Source organism: Tachyglossus aculeatus, chromosome 21, assembly GCF_015852505.1.
Source record: "Tachyglossus aculeatus isolate mTacAcu1 chromosome 21, mTacAcu1.pri, whole genome shotgun sequence".
In the NCBI taxonomy this organism is placed as follows: domain Eukaryota; kingdom Metazoa; phylum Chordata; class Mammalia; order Monotremata; family Tachyglossidae; genus Tachyglossus; species Tachyglossus aculeatus.
In genome coordinates, this window is record NC_052086.1 from 65,942,021 (window position 1) to 65,962,971 (window position 20,951).

General features: G+C 40.1%; 1 protein-coding gene across 1 annotated transcript in view; it reads right to left on the bottom strand.

Moving 5' to 3' along the window:
• LMTK2 (lemur tyrosine kinase 2) overlaps positions 1 to 20,951 on the bottom strand; it is an 86,123-nt gene that overhangs the window by 29,975 nt on the left and 35,197 nt on the right. Inside the window, exons 3-6 of the mRNA XM_038763950.1 lie at positions 18,277 to 18,421; positions 14,265 to 14,338; positions 10,953 to 11,071; positions 10,201 to 10,288 (exon numbers count right to left, since the gene is read on the bottom strand). Coding sequence (XP_038619878.1) covers positions 10,201 to 10,288; positions 10,953 to 11,071; positions 14,265 to 14,338; positions 18,277 to 18,421 — 426 coding nt within the window. The remainder of the gene's footprint in view (positions 1 to 10,200; positions 10,289 to 10,952; positions 11,072 to 14,264; positions 14,339 to 18,276; positions 18,422 to 20,951) is intronic.

Below are 20,951 nucleotides of genomic sequence, written 5' to 3' on the forward strand. Positions count from 1 at the left end.
TTAAAGCCACTGGTAAGGAGTTTCTGTTTGATGCAGAGGGCAACAACTGAAGATTCCTGAGCAGTGGGGGAAACATGAACTGAGCGTTTTTCTTGAAAAATGATCTGTAAAGCGGCGTCAAGTACAGACTGGAGTGGGGCAAGCCAGGAGGACGGGATGTCAGTGAAGAGGCATATGCAGTAGTCAAGGCGGGATAGGATAAGTGCTTGGATCGGCATGACAGCAGTTTGGAATGGAAACGAAGGGCAGATTTTAGCACTGCTGGGAAGAGAGAACCGACAGGATTTGGTGATAGATTGAATAGGTGGGTGGAATGGAAAGATGAGTCTAGAACAACACCAACTCCAAGGTTATGGGCTTGGGAGATAGGAAGGATAGTAGTATTGTCTACAGTGATGGGAAAGATAAGGGGAGGGCAGGTTTTGGATGGAAAGGTAAGGAGTTCAGTTTTGGCCATGTTTAATTTGAGGTATACTCTCCCAAGCACTTAGTACAGTGCCCTGCACACAGTAAGTGCTAATAAATACAACTGATTGATTGATAAACACACAAGACTTTGTAAAAAAAACAGTTCTTCTGAAAGCTTTGTATCTTTCCAAAACAATCTGTGCAAAAAAATCAAAGACGGTCTCTTGGAGACTAAAATATCTGAGGAAAGGAAGATGACAATTTGGGTCACATCTATTATCTCCATTCTGCTAAAACTCCACAGGGAATACCACAAACACAGTTTACCAGAGAATCCACCCACAAGTGTATGGAGGCACAAGTAATAGAAAATTTGTAATATAGCAATAGCAAGACAGTTCCTCTAGAACGTATATTTTCACTAGGCACTTTGGATAGAATGTGATGACAGAATTAGGAAAATTCTTCCAACAAAAAATCTGCTTAAGTACAGTACACTGGGGGCTAGTTGGATAAAAATATATGAAGTTTCCATAATAAGCGGTTCTGTGAGAATGCAACCCCCATATTTTAGGAGCCTGACTTATTTACTATTCTGTATTCTCTCAGAACCCCATATCTGGATCTGATCTTCAACTTTCCCCCTTTACATATGTAGAAGCAGCATGGCTTAGTGGAAAGAACATGGGCTTGGCAGTCAGAGGTTGTGGGTTCTAATCCCGGCTCTGCCATTGTCAGCTGGGTGACTTCGGGCCAGTCACTTAACTTCTCGGTGCCTCAGTTACCTCATCTGCAAAATGGGGATTATGACTGGGAACCCCACACGGGACAATCTGAGTACTCTGCATCTACCCCAGCGCTTAGAACAGTGCTGGGCACATAGTAAGCACTAACAAATACCATCGTTATTATTATTAAAACAACATAGAAATTATTTGAGAAGGAAAATTCCCTTCAGAGAACAATACATTTCATACAATAAAATTCAGACATTTTAGTTGGAATTACATCCTCTGAATTCGGTCACTAGATGTCATGATTGCTATTTATTCACTGCTGAACTGAGTACAGTGATTTACAAGTTGCTATACTGCTAAAAACATTCTTAGCAGTAAACACCTAGCTCACAAATTGTAAAGACGGTGATGATGATTTAATTTTTAGTTTTGCGATATACTCATTTTAAAACTGTTACTTCACGTACAGCCTAGAAAGCCAGTTTGAGGAGTTCAAAGAATCTTTTTTTTTTCCCCCACGGAGGGGAAAAGGGGTCAGTTTCTACAGTGTCAAACTTTCTTTCCAAAAGACAGGCAGCTATGCTGAGGCATCATTAAAATATTATACACCCATTAGCCTACTTGCCAAACGGGTCCTTTTAGTTACAGGAGCTCAAGTTGTTGGAGAACAACCATCTTAAACATAAGGAGAGTATACGGGTCAAGAGCATTTGACACAGATATCAAAGGCTATAAGAAACAGAAATCACTGTCTCTCCCATCAGACCTATGGAAATGCAGATACCAAATGACAGTTGTGCAGAAAGAGTTCCCAAACTAGGCAAACCTAACCAGAGTCACCATCTAATAGACACTGAGCTTAAGGTATCCATCTCAAGTTTGACCCTGAGAAGAAAGTTCATTTTGTTTTCTTCACAGACCTCTGATCTCAACTGCTCGAGTGAGATAAGACCCAATCAAGCAATGATACTTGAGTGCTCAGTGTGTGCAGAGGACATTACTAAGGTGCTCAGGAAAATACAATGTATTAGGATTGGGAGACACAATCCCTGCTCACAATGACCTTACGGTCTAAAGGGAGAGCAGACATTAAAATAAATTACAGACAGGGGAAATAGCAGCGCATAAGGATATGTATAGATGTGCTTAAGTGGTTACCATCCACACAGAGGGGAGGGCAGATATGGGAAATGAGAGTTTAGTTAGGGAAAGGCTCCTGGAGAAGATGTGATGGTAGGAAGGCTTTGAGGGTGGAGAGACTGGTAGTCGGATATGAAGGGAGAGGGAATTCCAGGCCTGAGGGAGGACATGGGTATGGGGTCCACAGCGAGGCCGACAAGACAGAGGTACAGAGAGTAAACAGGAGTTAGAAGACTGCGCATTAGATCAGTGGTAACGTAGGCGGGAGAGAGCTGATTTAATACTTTAAAGCTGATGGTAAGGAGTTTCTGCTTGATGCAGCTGGATGGACAACCATTGGAGATTTCTGTGGTATGGAGAGATATGGACTGAATGGTTTTTCAGAAAAAATGACTTGGGTGCACTTGTCGATAGTGTTTATTGAGAGCATGGGTGCTAGGCACTATGTGTGCTTCGGGGAATTCAATAATAGCAAGAGGCAAGTTCCCTGCCCTCAAGGAGTTTATAGTCTGAAGGGAAGGCTGAAAAAATAGATGGAATAAGTAGTAGTACAAACGCTTCAGGACGAAAGCAGGAAGTGGTACTTCAAGCTTTCAGGGAAGTGGGGTTTTTGACAGGTATCAAAAGCACTTTCACACTAGGCCTTTTTTTTACTTATAATTGATGTTAGTCTAGCAATAGCGGGTTTGAGGTATTGACAGATTGCTCCCCTCCACATACACAGAGCTGGGGAATATACTATAGCTTAATCTACAATCTGGCGTGACCAAGGATATTAAAATGTTATGCAACCAGGCAATTATAGCAATGCTATATCGGAAATATCATGTATACAACACAGAGACACTTAAAGCAAATCAGAAATGAGCAGACAACTGAACACCAATTTGAAAGAAACTACCAGTGCCCAAGAGCTATAAAATAGAAAAATGTCTTAGTTGTATTTCTAAATCCTTGTTGATTCAGGTTTGAGGAAAAGCTAAAATATTTTAATGATCAACTCGGAATACAGATTACACACTGAATTATGTCATATTAATGAAGTTTACAAACCTAGAGGGAAAAAAGAGGGGGAGAGGGGAATTAGAACCAAGGCTAACCACCAAACAGAATCTCGGCTCCAGTTTATTTATTTTGCTATAACGAGGCTAAGGGCCATGTGAAATGCAGCTGGGGGAGAGCACCTGCTGTAGAGCATTTTGTGGAGGAAAAAGCAGTGGGTGGGTGCGAGGTCTGATTCTACTCCTCACAACTGGGGTTCTTGCCAATCTTTCCTTTCACCTCTACTCTCCAGCTCTTCTCTAGACTATATGCTCATTATGGGCAGAGAATATGTCCACTAATTCTGTTGTATTACACTCTCCCAAGCGCTTAGCACAGTGCTCTGCACATAGTAAGTGCTCGAAAAATACCACTGATTGACTAATTCTCCCGAGTTTTCCTACGACAGATCTTTCTCTAGCGGAGGAAGGCAGGAGGACAACTATAGATAATAAACTCATCCATGGCGCATGCACAAGAGTTTCTGTTAATCACTGTGTGGCTGCATTAAAGAAAGTAGGTCGGAGAATGATATTGAACAGTCTAGCAGGGCTGAGAAAAAGGAGAACCAGAAAGAGACAACTGGGCAATTCATATTTGAGAAGGAATATGGCCTAGTGGAAAGCACACAGGCCTGGAGTGTGACTTGGGCAAGTCACTTTATTCCTCTGTGCTTCATTTTTTTCATATGTAAAATGGGGGTGAAACTGATCAATCAATACATGGCATAGTTGGATGGAGTACAGGCCTGGGAGTAAGAAGGTCATGGGTTCTAATTCCGACTCCACCACTTGTCTGCTGTATGACTTTGGTCAAGTCACTCACTTCTCTGTTTCTCAGTTACCTCTCTGCAAAATAGGGACTGAGACTGTGAGCCCCAACCCGGTTTGCTTGTACCCACCCAAGTGCTTAGTACACAGCAAGGGGTTAACATATACCACAAGTATTATTGGTCACTTACTGTGTGCAGAGCACTGTACTAAGCATTTGGGAGAATACCATACAACATAATTAGTAGACACATTTCCTGCCCACAACAAGCTTGAAGTCTGAGGGGGGAGAAAGACATTAATATAAATAAATTACAGTTAGGTACATGAGGGGCCCAGGGTGAATATCAAATACTTAAAGGGTACAGATTCAACTCCATAGATGACAAAGAAGGGAGACAGAGTGGGGGAAAAGAGGACTTAATCAGGGAAGACCTCTTAGAGGAGATGAGATTTTAATATGGCTTTGAAGTTGTGGAAAGTGGTGGTCTGGTGTACAGGCAGGGAGAGGGATTTCCAGGCCAGAGGGAGGATGTGGGAAAAGAGGTCAGCAGCTAGACAGAGGAGATCAGGACACAGTGAACAGGCTGCCATTGGCAGACCAAAGTCACTGGGCTGAAGTAAGATACCTGCTCTCCCTCTCCCTTAGACTGTGAGTCCCATGTGGGAGAGGGATTGTGTCCAGCCTGATGAATTCCAATCTACCCCAGTGTTTAAAACAGTGTTTGCCATACAACAAGCAGTTAACAAATACTGCAATTATTATTATTACATTTCCCTATATCTAACCAGCCCCCTGCTTTCATGGGCAGGGTAAGAAGTCATTTCTCTAAAACATTGTTTGAGCACTGGGTAGCACTTAAACAAATTAACTTTCCTTTAGGAAAAAAAGAAAAGCTCAATTTTGTATACCCACTACTTAAGGAAATGTTTTACATGGCATGTGTCTACCAACTCTGTTGTATTGTACTCTCCCAAGTGCTTAGAACACTGCTCTCTGCACCCAATAAGCACTCAATAAGTACCACTGATTGATTACAGAAGAATGACACGCTGGGGCTCGAGTGTAAAAAAATGCACTTGGGTTCTGCCTGGCCCCTGGCACATTCGGTTCCCTTCCTCCAACCCTGAAGCAGGGGAGTGGAAGGAGATCAATCAATAAGTGGTATTTATTGAATGCTTACTAAGCGCAGAGGACTGTACTAAGTGCTTGGGACAGTAAAATACAACAGAGCTGGCAGACACATTCTCTGCCCACCATGGGCTTACAGTCTAGATGGGGAGACAAGACATTAATATAAATAATTTAGAATATATTATTAAAAGATCTGGACAGATCTTTAAAGGCCAAAGATTGCTGTACCTCAGTCCACTTTCCCTACAGCATGGCATCAAATGGGACTAGAAGAAATCCTCTTTTCCACCCAATGAACCCTAGAGGATAAGAAATCTCACTACCAACTCTCAAACCTGTGCAGGGGTCAGGAATCCCTTAGGCTTTCCAACTGCTTCTCTTGTTTTTCTGAAGGAATTCCTAAAACATATTCAAAGAAACCTTTGGAATTACAGAGGGATATGCCGCACAATGAATCCAACAGGAAAATCTGATGCTTTATAAAGGAAGCCCCATAACTGCACATAGGCCCTAGCAGAAATAAGGAGAAAGAATGTGGTTTTTACGCTCTGTAGAGTAACCAACACACTGTGGGCCCTAATTAATATTAACAAAGACCATTGCACTTTGCACTGAGACACACCAGGGAAAGGTAAATTAAGCCTACAGACGTCTGTGAAAATAAATACGAATGAATGAATTTGTATTTTTGTATTCATCTTTTGTAACACGCCACTGTCTAGCAGAGGGCTCCACACAAAGTAGGAGCATACTGAACGTTAATGATGATGATGATGATAATGACATCCATTTGTTTCTTCTACCCTGCTTAAGAATGGGCCTTTGGCAGAGAGCATTGGAATTGGCTGAAATAAGAAAATACAAATGGCACTATGCTTAGAATCAGCAAGCTACTGGATTTGCAAAACCTGGTACTAATGTCTGTCTTTCTCTCTCAACTCTAAGCTCATTACGGGGCAGAGAATGTTTCTCTTAATTCTGTTGTACTCTGCACACAAGAAGCACTCAGTAAATGCCACTGATTTATTGGATCTAGGTCACCAGCTCTCAAAAAATCTTTCTGTGAAATCAGCTTTCTAAAAATTAGACTACGAGAAGTGTTTCAAGTTGAATATGCATAGACAAAAATTTAATACCTAAAAAGCAACTTTTCAATTCAAAAACGTTTGGTCTATTTTGCGGTGGCTGGGGCAAAATTCATTCATTCATTCAATCATATTTATTGAGCACTTACTGCATGCACAGCACTGTACTAAACACTTGGGAAGTACAAGTTGGCACAAAATCATCAGGGGACTGTACTTGAGAATGGATGCATTGTGGGAGTTGTGTGGAATTTTCTATGCCAATACTACTCAAAATTTGCTCTTGGAGGGTGGCATTAGCCTGGGCTTTCTGTTTCTGCAGTGTCCCTAAAAATAGATTTGTGAGGGGAAGACAAATATCTTCAAAATATCATCAATCAATGGTATTTACTGAGCACGTACTATGTACTAAGCATGCTTGGGAGAGCCCGGCACATCAGAATAGGGCCATTTACAGCTCTCTCCATCTCCGAATTCCCAATTTTCTATGGAATAACCTTAGAGGTGGAAGCGGCCCTAAGAAATGACCTAGTCCATCTCCCCCAGTGTTAGGCTTGATGACCCTCAGGCTACTCCACATAGATAAGAATCTTTCCTATTTTTAAAGAAGAATCTACAGAAGGAGATTATGGGGCCTCTCTCATTAACCCATTTCACAGTTGACCAACCCCTGGTCAGAAAATTTTTTCAATGACTAACCAACAGCCCTTATACTGCAGTTTAATCCTATTGCTTCTAAAAGTGAACTAAATTTACATAACTCAAAGACTACAAGAAAATCCCTAGAGCTGCCCTTGATATGGCTGGTAAGCTCCCTGTGATAGACTGATTACACTCATCCACACACACACACACACACAAACACACAACTACAACGCATAGATTCACATGGCTACTGAACACCTGAATAAAGAAAACTATCCTTCCAAGGTACAGCATGAAAATTTTACAAGAGGATCACAATTGTGAAATGATTACAGTCATTTCACTGATAAAGCTGAATTTTTTAAAAGGATATAAAATATACCTGTCTTCAATGGATGGATAAAAAATACCGTTGTAGATGCTATTCTTTCTCCATATATTTCTATCAGCATAAGGGTGGAGTCAGGAGAATTTTTATTATAACAGATGTTCTTTCTGCTTAGTGTTGAAGAAAACAACCCTAAAGCTATTTTGACAACTGTTGAAATGAACAAACTCCAAAGGAGGTACAAAGTTTACATAAGGAATAACCAAGCACAATGAGCTCATGAACGCAGCTCATAAACATTAAAAGGGTGCAAGGTTGGTTTAATTTTTTGCTCCAACCTGTAAATTAATTCCCACCAGGTTTTCTGCACCAACAGTCTTTTTTAAAGCCTTCACTTACAGCAGGAAGAGCTGATAAACTTACAGTATTCAGAAACGGGACAGAAGTACAAACATATACTGCCTAATGGTAATTATCTACAGAGCAGAATCTACTCATGCCTAGAAAAAGTTCAACCACATACATAACACACACACATATTGTTGATCACAGGAACATATGTAAAGGTTGGCTGCATGACAGTTTTTTTCAGACTATGTGGTAAGCATAGGCAAACGCCCATATTTCTGTCTGAAACAGAAAATGTGCTAAAGTGACCACTTCACATCTAGGTGAAAAAAAAATAAACTCAAGAAAGTTTAGGGCAAATGAGTTATTTTACGATTAGTCATTAAAAGGAATTTAACCTTCCAGTAGGAATGCTGAGCGCCTCATCAAAAAGTAGCACTTGGAATGCAAGATTTAAGGCAATAAAAAAGAATCCTCACGCTGATGTCAATTTTTTTCAGGCAATAACTTTCCCTTGGAAGTGACTGCAAACCAATGGCATTAACTGGTAAGCCTTTATTTTACTGCATGCTGGCCAGCAACCCCCTGCGTGTTGCACATCGTTTTAAAAAACACTGAGTGTCTGAATGCACAGAGGAGGAGGACTGTGCATGGATTGTGTCCAACTTGATTAGCTGGTATCTACCCTAACGCTAAGTACAGTGTCTGGCACGTCGGAAAGGCCTGTATACCGTAAAAAAAAAATGTTCTCTTAAATGCGGTATTATTGAATATGAGTTTGATATACCACAACTGGTCTAACCCCATGCATTTCTTGAAGCACACTAAAATTTCTTGGACTAGCGTTATCTGACATCGAGAAATAGGGACCATAAACCCCAAGACAGGGACGGCTCTCAGCAAACCTGCTTTTCTACCACACTATGCCAATCTCTCACTGACTTTCTGGATGCCAGGAAATCGGTGCCAAGATCAGCAAATTAAAAGGGGCAAGAGAACCAAAGTGCTGGCTGTAAATGGAGGTGCCTTGTGCACGTACAGTGCTGCACTGTATTCAAAACAATTGAACAGAGTCAACCTGTATAGGGCAGAAGGTGAAAGCTGCCCCATCTATTAAGGAACTTCATGTTCAGTCATTAGTGTTAATAAGAAACTTTCTTCATTTACTCTTAAATATCAGTACTAATCATAAAGTTTTTCTAGCATAAATAACAATTTTTTTAAAAAAAGTGATGATAAATGACGTCTTCAAGCACTTCAAATATCAAATCCAGGGCTTAGAGATGTAAAATTGCATTAAAATACTACTACTAATAATAATAATGTGATGTTTGTTAAGTGTTTACTATGTACCTGACACCGTAATAAGTGCTGGGATAGCAAATTGGGTTGAACACAATCCCTGTCCCACATGGGGCTCACAGTCTTAATCCCCATTTTAAAGATGAGGCAACTGAGGCCCAGAGCAGAGAAGTGACTTGCCCAAAGTCATGCAGCACACAAGTGGTGGAGGTGGGATTAGAACCCAAGTCCTTCTAACTCCCAGGCCCGTGCTCTATCCACTAGGCCATGAAAGAACACTGCTTTCCCCCAAAAAACTATATGTCGTGAGTCTCAATTCACTGATTTCCTGATATACAAAGCATTATGAAGTTTATTTGTCACACTTTTCACCCAGTAATATAATTTTCCAATTGCAATATCTGCTTACTTTGTTTCTAAGCTTTCCAACCTCAGCTTAAAAAATTAAAACATATTATGCCCACGAAGAAGACACTTTCAGGCTCTAAATGATCCATCACGATGTTTCTTTGTCTTTAAACAGTTCAGGTAAGAGTGTAAACACTTTGCACCGAGGAAAATTATGTTTCTAAGAATTTTCCAAATAGAATTTGCTAGTCACAAAAATTCGATGCAGTTAAGGAAGTGAGGTGAATATTTTGGTCACAAGCAAGAAGAGGGTGTTCTTTCAACATGTCACTTTCTGAGGCACTAATCCAGAGGCTCACCATCCCAAAACCCCTCAACTTCATGCAGGATGGGGCTACTGGCTTCTTCCTGAGCTGTAATCTCCACCCTACCAATAAATAAATGGTATTTCTTGAGTTCTTACTATATGCAGAGCATTGTTAATCCTGACTCTGCACATGTCCGCTGTGTGACCTTGGGCAAGTCACTTAACATCTCTGTGCCCTCAGTTCCCTCATCTGCAAAACGGGGATTCAGACTGTGAGTCCCATGTGGGGCATGGACTGTGTCCAACCTGATTAACTCGGATCTCCCTCAGTGTTTAGTACAGTGCCTAGTACATAGTAAGCACTTAACAAATACCATAAAAAAGTTAGAGTGCATCCACAGTTTGAAAGCCACGGTACAAGGGGATATTAGTCAAAGGGATGTTCTGAGGCTTTCCAATTTAAAATTTAGGCCACGTTTGTTTACCACAAGGGGTAAACTGAAGTAGCATAATGGATTTACTCTATTTCTATGCCCTTTCAACATCTGGATTTTGAATAAAGCCATCTGAAAATCTAAATTTGAATTTCCTATTAAATTTACTTACCAAGTCACAGAATTCAAACACCAGAAGATAAGGGATGGCTTCCACACACTGTCCAACACACTGCAGAATATTTGGATGCTGCAGAATACTATAAAAAAAAAAACACCACATTTTCTTCATCAGTAAATATACTACTAGAACTGCCATGAATCACAACACCCATCCAAACATTTTCTGTTCACACCCAGATTTAAGCATACTGAGTTCTTCTCTTTCACCCCTACAATCAATCATATTTAAGTGCTTATTGTGTGTGTGTGCAGAGCACTGTACTAAGAGCTTGGGAGAGCACAGTCCAACATAGTTGGTAGACACGTTCCCTGCCCATGACAAGCTTGGTCTAGAAGGTGGAAGAATAGCGCACATAACCCAATACAGATGATTCTCCCCATCCCTCTGCTGGGTATGAGGAGGCTAACTAGGAGATGCCCGAGGCAGGAGGATAAGGGGAAAACGGGGAAGAAGAGAGAAGGCAAGGACTCTCCGCAACTCCATAAATTCCTGTGCCAGCCTGGATCCCACAGGGGACAACAACAAAGCCCCCTAAGACTGTCCCCGCAAACTTGGGTAGGGGAGATGAAAATTTTATAGAGAAAAAATTGAATTTAGATCAATGAAACACCAGAAATTTGGATCTGAATATAAATCCAATCATTCTAACCAACTTACTATATGCAGTGAATCATCCATGAAAATTCCTTCCTATGAAGAATCTGTATAACTTCTTTGAAAAAAAAATGCATTTCACTTACTAATAAGGCTCTCCATTTTTCAGAAAGCAATCTTGCTCCTTGGGACTTGCACTTGCTTTTAGTTCCTTCACAATTACTCTTGCTACACTGGAACCTGAATAGATCTCTCCAAGCAGAACCTGGAAACAAAAGAACAACTTCTCTTTGTATAGTTTCCAATAACTGGAAGAGGAAGCTTGTTTTTCTGCTAGTACACTGCAATTTGGAATAAAAAATGCTAAAGCAATTAAGAACAGGGGATAGTGGTTTTCTAATCATTTACATAGACCACTGAAAAACAAATTTAAGGATTAAATTTCCTTCTTTCAGAGAGGGACAAATAAAAATTAATAAAAATAATTTTGTCAAAATCATTTCAAATGAACTGCGTTATGAAAGTTAGATTCTTTCCTTATAAAGAGAGGAAATGGGATTTAAATCCCAATGCCTCTCCCTACCTCAATGGGACTATTAGGACAAAATAAATGAATTACCTGATGTGAAACAGCTTTGGAAATAAAATTACAAGAAATTGGGGTACTATTATTATTATGTGCACACAGCATCGAGATTTTGGTTGGCCTATGGTTTTTTAAAAAACTGTATTCCCAAGATCTGCATTTTGGACTAAATCTCTGAGCAAAATATGATTATGTTCCCCCTCTCCCTCTGAAAGTTGTAGAGAATGTACTGAGGACACATCAACAGGGTAAAATATCAACAATCTATCTGAATTCAGAGCAATAAAATGAAAGTACATCAATTACACTAATATAAAGGTGATTAGAAAAAGCAAAAGCAAAAAAAAGTGCACGATGCAATGAGGAAAGTATTAACTCCACAAGTGAAAAGAGCTGCTAGATTATAATTAAGGCGAAAATGACAAATCCTAGGATAAAGTAACAGGGAATATTCAATGTGGCTTTGAGTGAGGCTGATCAACAATAAAAAAGCCTCTTTTAAAAATACACTCTTAGATCCCACAAATTAGTTGGATAAACTGTTATTAGTATCCTGGAAATAGAAGGGTAGGAGGCCAAATAAATCTATGGGTTGCAAGGAAAATAGCAGGGCAGTAAAAATGTGCTAAGGGGTTTAAGAGAATTTGCTTATAAATGCACTGAGTCATAAACTGGGTCTTTAAAGTAATAAAACACGAACTGTAAAAGAAGCAAAAGACCTCTACATAACACAATTTTCAAAAGAGAGAGAGAGAAAGATCCCATCTGACTACATACAGTACTGTCAAGCAGGGAAAATGCATTTTTAAACAGAAGGCAAGAGCAGTAAGTCACTCCCATAACAACAAGAAACAACTCAAAAATCAATGGGCATATTTCCCACTATTTTTGTCTATTTGTAAAGCAAGGTCCAGTGGAAAGTTTCTTTAAAATAAAAATGTAAATTGGCTTAGACTGGGTTGGCATAACAGGTTGCTAGCGAACCACTGTCAGGGTCTATTTTATACTTGTAACATTATGGAAATATGACATTTAAGGCAGCATATTTAGCCATATCTATTACACAATGCGAACAACAGAAAGGAGAAACATAATATAAAGAATGATGAAGGGAGAAAAATCCAAATAGGAACAGACACAGCTAAAGAATATGGTGGAGGAGAGCCACTTAATGAAAACCATAACCCCATGAGATGTACAAAGTTAGAGTAGGCAGTAAATAAAATGTTTGTAATTCCAGAAATTACCAGAAAAAGTTTATGCAACTTGGAGCACATTATGACTTGCATCTATGAATTTCACAGTTTGATCTGCGTACATTTAGATTTAATCAGAATAGAAAGAAGAGAATTTTTAGTATAGAGACCATAATAAAAATGATGAGGGGATTGGCGAAATCAACACGTGAAAGGTTAAGTAAATGAGGGTCCTGTAAAGTGCTTTTTCACAAGTTTTATTTTCATTATTCTCTAGTCACTGAATGTTGTAATAAACACAGGAACTGTAGTGAGAAACTACTATAAGTTGCATTATGGGTCAGGAATCTTTTTTTAGAACCACAGAATCAGAGAGCTGGAAGAGACCTCAAACAATAATCTAGTTCACCCTCTTCACCCAACCAGGACACTTCAAATCATTTGGACAGTTAGTGGAGACATTCAGAGAGGACATAGTTATCTGCCCACAATGATTTAGTTATTTATCTGTGTGGAGGCAGAGAACAGAACCTGATGATCTCTCAAAGTCCTTCCAACTCTAATTCAATGATATGGGAATATTTTTAGAGTTTATTAATAGCCACATCATTGGTCTCCTTGCCTCCAGGTCTCTTCACTGCAGTCCATGCTCCTTGCTTCTGCAAAAGTCAGTACACACCCCTCCACTCCTCAAAACCCCCCAATGGTGTTAGCCTTCCCCCTCTGCATCAAGCAGAATTCCTTAACATTGATTTCAAATCGCTCCATCTTACATTTCGCCCCTCTCTTTACCCACTACTCCTCAGCTCGTACTCTTCGCTCTTCCCACGTTCCCCAAATATTTCACTTTCAGGTCTCTCCTCTAATCCTCCCTCACATTCTGGAACGCCCTCCCTTCTACAAATCCACCAGACTACATCTATGCACCCCACTTCCTCAGGAGGCTTAGCCCCCATAAATTCACAATACCTGCCCTTAGTATCGTGAACTTTAATCCTATCAACACTTGGCAAAATATGTGGCCTAGTGTAGAGCACGGGGCTGGAACTGGAGAACCTGGGTTCTAAGCCTGGCTCTGCCACTTGCCTGCTGTGTCACCTTGGACAAGTTACTCAATTTCTCTGAGCCTTAGTTTCTTCATCTATATAATGGAACTTCAACATCTGTTCTCCCTCTTACTTAGACTCTGATCCCCATGTGGAACAGGGACTGTGTTCAACCCAATTTGCTATCCCAGCACTTATTACGGTGCCAGGTACATAGTAAACACTTAACAAACACCACATTATTATTAGTAGTAGTAGTATTTTTATGCAATTTTACATCTCTGAGCCCTATCCTAGAGTTTAGAGCTTTGACACATCTAAGTTCTTAAATATAATGATGATTATAGTAACATCCTGTAGTATAGTAGCTCAATAAACAACACAGAGAAGGAAGAGACAAACCCGGAAAGAATCAGAAACTACTGTGAATACTATGAAAACCCTCACAGTTTATAGACTCAAAATAACTAGAAAAACACACACAAAGAATTTGGGGGATAATTCTACAATATCGGGATATGGAGTACATTACTCAAATATACTTTTCCTAATTATTTTGATGGTAGAATTCAGTGGGAGAGCTACGAAAAGAAGGATGGGATCATTAATTGAGAAGCAATAAAATTTCACCTTCCCAAACCAGCCATTTCCAATTTCCTGGATATAGTTTAGACTCTGGCGGGCGATTTGAGACTTCAATCCCTCTGTTAAAGGAAAGAAAAACAACATTAAGCAAAAAACAATGCCACATTGGCAAAAAGAACATAATCCATACTGAATAGAAATCATCTTCTTCTATTTGTGCTAATATTGCAGTAAAATACCAAAATTGAGCAAATATGTAACACCTAGCAAATGAAGAGGCCCCCTCTGTAGTGGCAATAAAAGAGATTACCCTTATAGTTTTGTGAGGGGTTTTGAGCTGGATTCCCATCCTTGCTCTTCCCATAAGTCTGAAAAGACCTGAGTTTCCAATCTGGATGAAAAGGCCCAAAATGGTGGCTTTCTAGCCTGAAAACTCTTTGAAGCTTACTCCTTCCCTGTCCACATTCTCCCCTAAACTTGCTACCCACTTTTCCCCTCCACGTTTAAAACGAAAAATTAGCACTTATAATGGCAAGCATATATTACAATGCAAACTGGTTAAAATAGAATAGTTCATTTGGATGACAGTAAAAATGAACCCAATACCATGAGAATGTGAAGTGTAAATTACCATACAATTATGAAAATTTGAGTGACTGCAGTACATGTCTGTAATGATCTATACCTTCAACAATTATACACCCAAGATTGAATAAGAACAACAAAAAAATTCTGAGAAATTTCCATTTATTAAGCATTTGGCAAAGGGCAGGGAACTCCACTGAATTTCACGTTCATGTTTCCTGCACATTTCCTCTACCACTATTGTTAATTCCTGTAGTTTTGGAAGTATTTTCAGTGGTCTTCATCATGAGGATTCTATTTTAGACAAGGGAGAAACCACATTGTTCCTAAAATTCTAAAATGTTGATCCAACTGAGGAACAGCCTAATTTATGGATCACTTAGACTTGGTCTGAAAGGATTGCTCGAACCAGTATGAAATGATCCATAACAATGTGATTTATTTGCCATTCTGCTCCCTTAATTTGACTTTTGAGGGGCACGAAGTTTGGAAAGGAAAATGAAGCTTAAACCTTGTCATTCATGCTCAGAAGCTGTTTTTTGGAAACACTTTGGGTGTGGTGTGGAATTCACTTATACACAATGAAATGAATAAATCATAAGTTATTTTAACAGTAATCTTCTAAAATCTGAACAGCATTTCTGAGTTTTTGGAACAGATCCATCGGATAAAATAAAATGTTTTAAATAAAACAAAACCACAGTGCCAGTTACACTGTGGCTAAAATGAATGGGCTCGTGTACAAATTGCTATTTGCCAAAATACTTTCACACCTTAAAGCCTTGTTTTTAGAGAAGCCGCCTGGTTTAGTGGAAAGAGCACTGGCCTGGGAGTTAGAGGAGCTGGGTTTTAATCCTGACCCCGCGCCTTGTCTGTTGGATGACCTTGGGCAAGTCACTTAACTTCTCCGTGCCTCCGTTCCCTCATGTGCAAAATGAGCATTTAATAACTGTTCTTCCACCTAAAATGTGAGCTTCATGTGGGACCTGATTATTTCACATCTACCCCGGCGCTCAGTACAGTGTTTGGCATATAGCAAGCACTTAAATACATTTATTATTATTATTGTTTGTCCTTTAAAAAGTTAAACCAGGCAAGCATCTGACTACTAAAATTGAAAAACCACAAATTTACAAGTAGGTGGTTATATTTTAAATGCTGTTCACATTATTCTTCCCTAAGATTCAATTCATCTAATCAGTTTCATGCATTTGCCCTCTAAACCCCATGTATTTTCACAATAGCTTATTGCAACAGGGAAGGGAAAAGCCTTAGGATACTTCTACCTACATCACTATCATCACTTCTTGGACCAATTGTCATCATATGCTATTTCCAACCCAGTAAGCAAAATACGCTCAAACTTGCTTATACTTCAGGATGTTTATAATAATAATAATAGTAATAGTAATAATAATAATAATAATAATAAATAATAATAATGTTGGTATTTGTTAAGCACTTACTATGTGCCAAGCACTTTTCTAAGCGCTGGGGGGAGGATACAAGGTAATCAAGGATGTCCCACGTGGGGCTCACAGTCTTAATCCCCATTTTACAGATGAAGGAACTGAGGCACAGAGAAGTTAAGTGACTTGCCCAAAGTCACACAGCTGACAAGTGGTGGAACTGGGATTAGACCCCATGACCTCTGACTCCCAAGCCTGGGCTCTTGCCACTGAGCAACACTGCTTCTCCATGGTGCCATGGAGCTAAAGGTTTGACCGGCAAGCATATCCACCACAATCAGTTTCACATCCTAGAAAGAAAGCTATTGACAGCAATGGGGACTTGAAAGAAGCAAAACTAACAACGGCAACAACAGAGAGGCGATCCTCATATTAAACATGTCCAAAACTGAACTCATCTTCCCATCCAAATCCTGACCTCCCCGTCTTTCCCATCACTGAAGACAATACAACTATGTTCTCTATCTCACAAGCCCATAATGATGGCACTGTCCTCGACTTACCTTTCTCATTCCACCTACACATTCAATCTGTCACAAAATCCTGTGGGTTCTACCTTTACTACATTGCTAAAACCTGCCCTTTCCTCTCCATCCAAACTGCTTCCCTGCTGATCCAGGCCCTTATCCTATTCCGACTTGACTTGACTACTGCATCTGCCTCCTCACTCTGCTGCATGGATCATTTTTCAACAAAAACATTCAGTCCACATTTCCTCACTCCTCAAGAATCTCCAGTGGTTGATCCATCCACCTCCATCCACATCAAACAAACTCTTTACCAGTGGCTTTAGAGCAATCAATCAGCTGGCCCCATCCAACCTCTCACCTCACTGATCTCCCAATACAGCACAGCCAGCACACTCCATTCCTCTAGCGTCAGTTTAGTCACTCTACCCCAAACTCATCTGTCTTGCTGCTGAACACTTTCTCTCATCCTCCCTCTGACCTGGAACTCCCTCCCCCTCCACATATACCAGACAACTACTCTCTCCACCCTTTCATTCATTCAATCGTATTTATTGAGCGCTTACTGTGTGCAGAGCACTGTACTAAGCACTTGGGAAGTACAAGTCGGCAACATATAGAGACGGTCCCTACCCAACAACGGGCTCCCAGTCTAGAAGGGGAGACAGACGACAAAACATGTGGACAGGTGTCAAGTCATCAGAACAAACAGAAGTAAAGCTAGATGTGTCAGCTGTGTGACTTTGGGCAAGTCACTTCACTTCTCTGTGCCTCAGTGACCTCATCTGTACAATGGGGATGAAGAGACTGTGAGCCCCCGCCGTGGGACAACCTGATGATCTTGTATCTCCCTCAGCGCCTGGAACAGTGCTTTGCATATAGTAAGTGCTCAATAAATGCCATTATTATTATTATCATCAATCGTATTTATTGAGCGCTTACTGTGTGCAGAGCACTGTACTAAGCGCTTGGGAAGTACAAGTTGGCAACATATAGAGACAGTCCCTTGAATCACTATTAGGGTTCGTCTCCTCCAAGAGGCCTTCCTCGGTTAAGCCTTTAATCCCCAGCTTGCTCTCCCTTCTGTCGTCTAAGCACTTGGATCGATGACCTTTGGACATCGGATATTCGCCCCATCCCCAAACCTGTAGCACTTATGGTAATTCTGCTGTATTGCACTTTCCCAAATGCAATGAGCTTACTGCGTCTGCACATAGTAAGCACTCAATAAATACTATTGATGGATTGATCTGTTCAAAACAAATACAATTCTATTCATTATTCCAGTTCAGGAATCCAATCACATAAGCTACACATGTAATTTGTACTTAAATCACAATTTTCATTGCTTGTTTTTCCCCTCCTCGGTACATTTCCTCTGCAGTAGTTTTTTTGTATTTTGTTTTGTTTTTTTAAGACAGGAAAACAGAATGACTATAAGCTCCCATTTGCATGGATTACTGCATCTCACCACACCAAAAGTTAATTTATCCAGAAACAGTGAAAACTTGACACTCAGAAGATATTTCACATTACCTGTAGAAGGCTGACACTGGGATGGAGCTGGTAAAGAAATACTGGGAACAGACAGCGTAAAAACTTCTGCTGGGGATTGAACAGAGGGTGTATCTTCTGCTGGTGGTGTAAAATCTATTTCATCATCAAAATTATCTTCAAACTCCTACAGAGAGGGGGAAAAAAAGTAATTAAGTGAATGCAATAGCATGAACACAACTTAGATTACACCTAATTTGTACTGGAAAACATTAAAAGAATATGAACACCACTGACTTTCCAACAGAGCTGTAAAATAGTGTGTGGTTTAGGGTGACTGATATCACAGGGTGTAGAAATTGAAGCATGTGGTATTTCACGAAATGGGGCAAATCCAGTTTTCAAAAAGTCCTGCTTAGAGGCTCGAGTAAGGTCTGCCCTGCATTTGATTCCTTTCAGTTTGTGCTCTACTCAAACTCGTCTCTCCCCACCTCTCAAATTGTGATTGTCACACTGTCAGCAAAATAAAAACTCCACAATAATTGTCTACACAAAATCTAATACTGGCCGGAAATTGATTTAATCAACCGGTGGTATTGACCAAGTGCTTATTGTGTGTAGGCTACTGTATTAGGCAATTGGGAGAGCACAATACACAAGAATCGACACTGAATTTACTTTAAACACCATGAATCTGTTCACTCCAGCTTCCAAAAGAGTAATTTTCAAAAGAGTGAACTACATATATTCAATGAATATATGTTAACTACACTGATAACTACTCAGTGAATATTACCAGAATGTTCCAAATACCCATTCTCCCCACTCTAGACTGCAAACTAATTCATTCTGGGCAGAAAACTTGTCTGCCAACCAACTCTGTTATACCGTACTCTCCCAAGGGCTTGGTAGAGTGCTCTGCACACAGTAAGTTCTTAAATAAAATTGATTAATTTGAGTTAAGAAACCAAAACTCTGCTCTTGCTTTGAACATTCACGCTTATATTTTCACTCATTTGTGATACATTTTGAAGTAGCTTATAATTTTAGTTGTTTTCACATTAAAACAGTAACATAATTCCTGTTAATATTTAACTTATGACTGTCAAAATTGTTGACTTAACACAGCGCATTTCGAAAGCCCCTTCTATGAGCACGATGGCACCATTTCTTTTGAGAGGAACAACGTGAAAAGATGACTACAGTAATTATCACAGGCGTTTCCTTAGAAACTGTCAAGAACAGAACGATAATAACTACTGTGGAGTGTTTACGATGATCATACAGCATTTAAGCTTAATTAACATTCCCCAAACTTAAGAATTTTTGGAAAGGGCATTTAAAAAAAATTCAGGAGGGACTTTGATCAGGATATTTTCCCTCTATCTCCCTACCCAGCCCTTAAGGTTTGGTGTACCACCATTTCAGGCTTAATTTAAAATCATTTCGTGCTCTAATTTATTGCTAAATCAGAAATCAAGATCCTGTCATCTTCTATAAGTGCTACCTTTAAATCCCACCTCATCCAAAAAAATTATCATCTTGAATTTTTAACTTACTCTGAAGTCTACAATTCAACTGTCTCAATGAATTAAAAGGGCGAAGGAAACAATCTGTGAAATACACTTCATGGATGTTTAGAGTACCGCCAGCTGACTCTCACCCTAATTTTAAAAGAACTCCACCTATATCATCATCAATGGCATTTACTGAGTGCTTACTGTACGGAGCACACCATACTAAGCACTTGGGAGAGTACAATACAAATGAGTTGGTAAATATGTTCCTTGCCCATAATGAGCTTACAGTATAGAGGGGGAGGGAGACATTAATATAAATGAATAATTTATAATATTGGGAAGACAGGACAAAGCACTACAGTTTTCTTATGTAAACTTCTGTGAACAGAGGGCTTTCCTCATTTGCCTTCCAGGTGGCCATAAACTCTTCTGTTTAAAGGTTATGTTGACTCGATCCACCTCCTCCCATAAGAATGTCTCCCATAATTTTGGTGTGTTAAAAAATAGAGTGCCTTGGGGAGAAAAAAAAACCAAGACACTTTAGAGGTTGACAAATTCAAAGCAAACACTGAAGAATTCAACAGAAGACTGGAGCACACCAACTGATATCACTGCAACTGGCACAGCTTTGAAAGCTGAAGAGGAGCCAACAATGATCTCAGATCTAAAAAGGCACATAAGGCTCCTTGTACAACCCTCTGGAACGAGTCCCATACCGCTAACTTTCAATTATTCGTGGTTACCTGGAAGACCCCTCTCAGGGAAGCACCTGGAGAGTTTCCAGTACTCCGTTAGTCTCGACTATGGGAGGGAGAGTCAAGCAGAGGCATACCCATTCCATTCCTAGCTTGGCCAGTGGCTAGCTAGTGGAAAGCAATCTGCTACACGTCAAAACTCCCCTGTGCTGGGCAGCAGCGACACGGGAGAGAGTCGAGGGCGGAGACTCAAGTTTACTGCATGGAAGGAGGCAATGGTAAACCACTTCCATATTTTTACCAAGAAAAGTCTACGGATACACTATCAGAATGACCGCAGATGGAGGCGGGACGTCTGGGAGAGAAGTGTTCACGGTGTCTACGCCTCAGAGACGACTCGACAGCATAAGACAAGAACAGGAAGAGCTCCGGCATAGGTTGTTCGCTACCACAGATATTTTTTAAAAGTACATCGGTGCTACCCAAAAACTTCAGGTTGCCA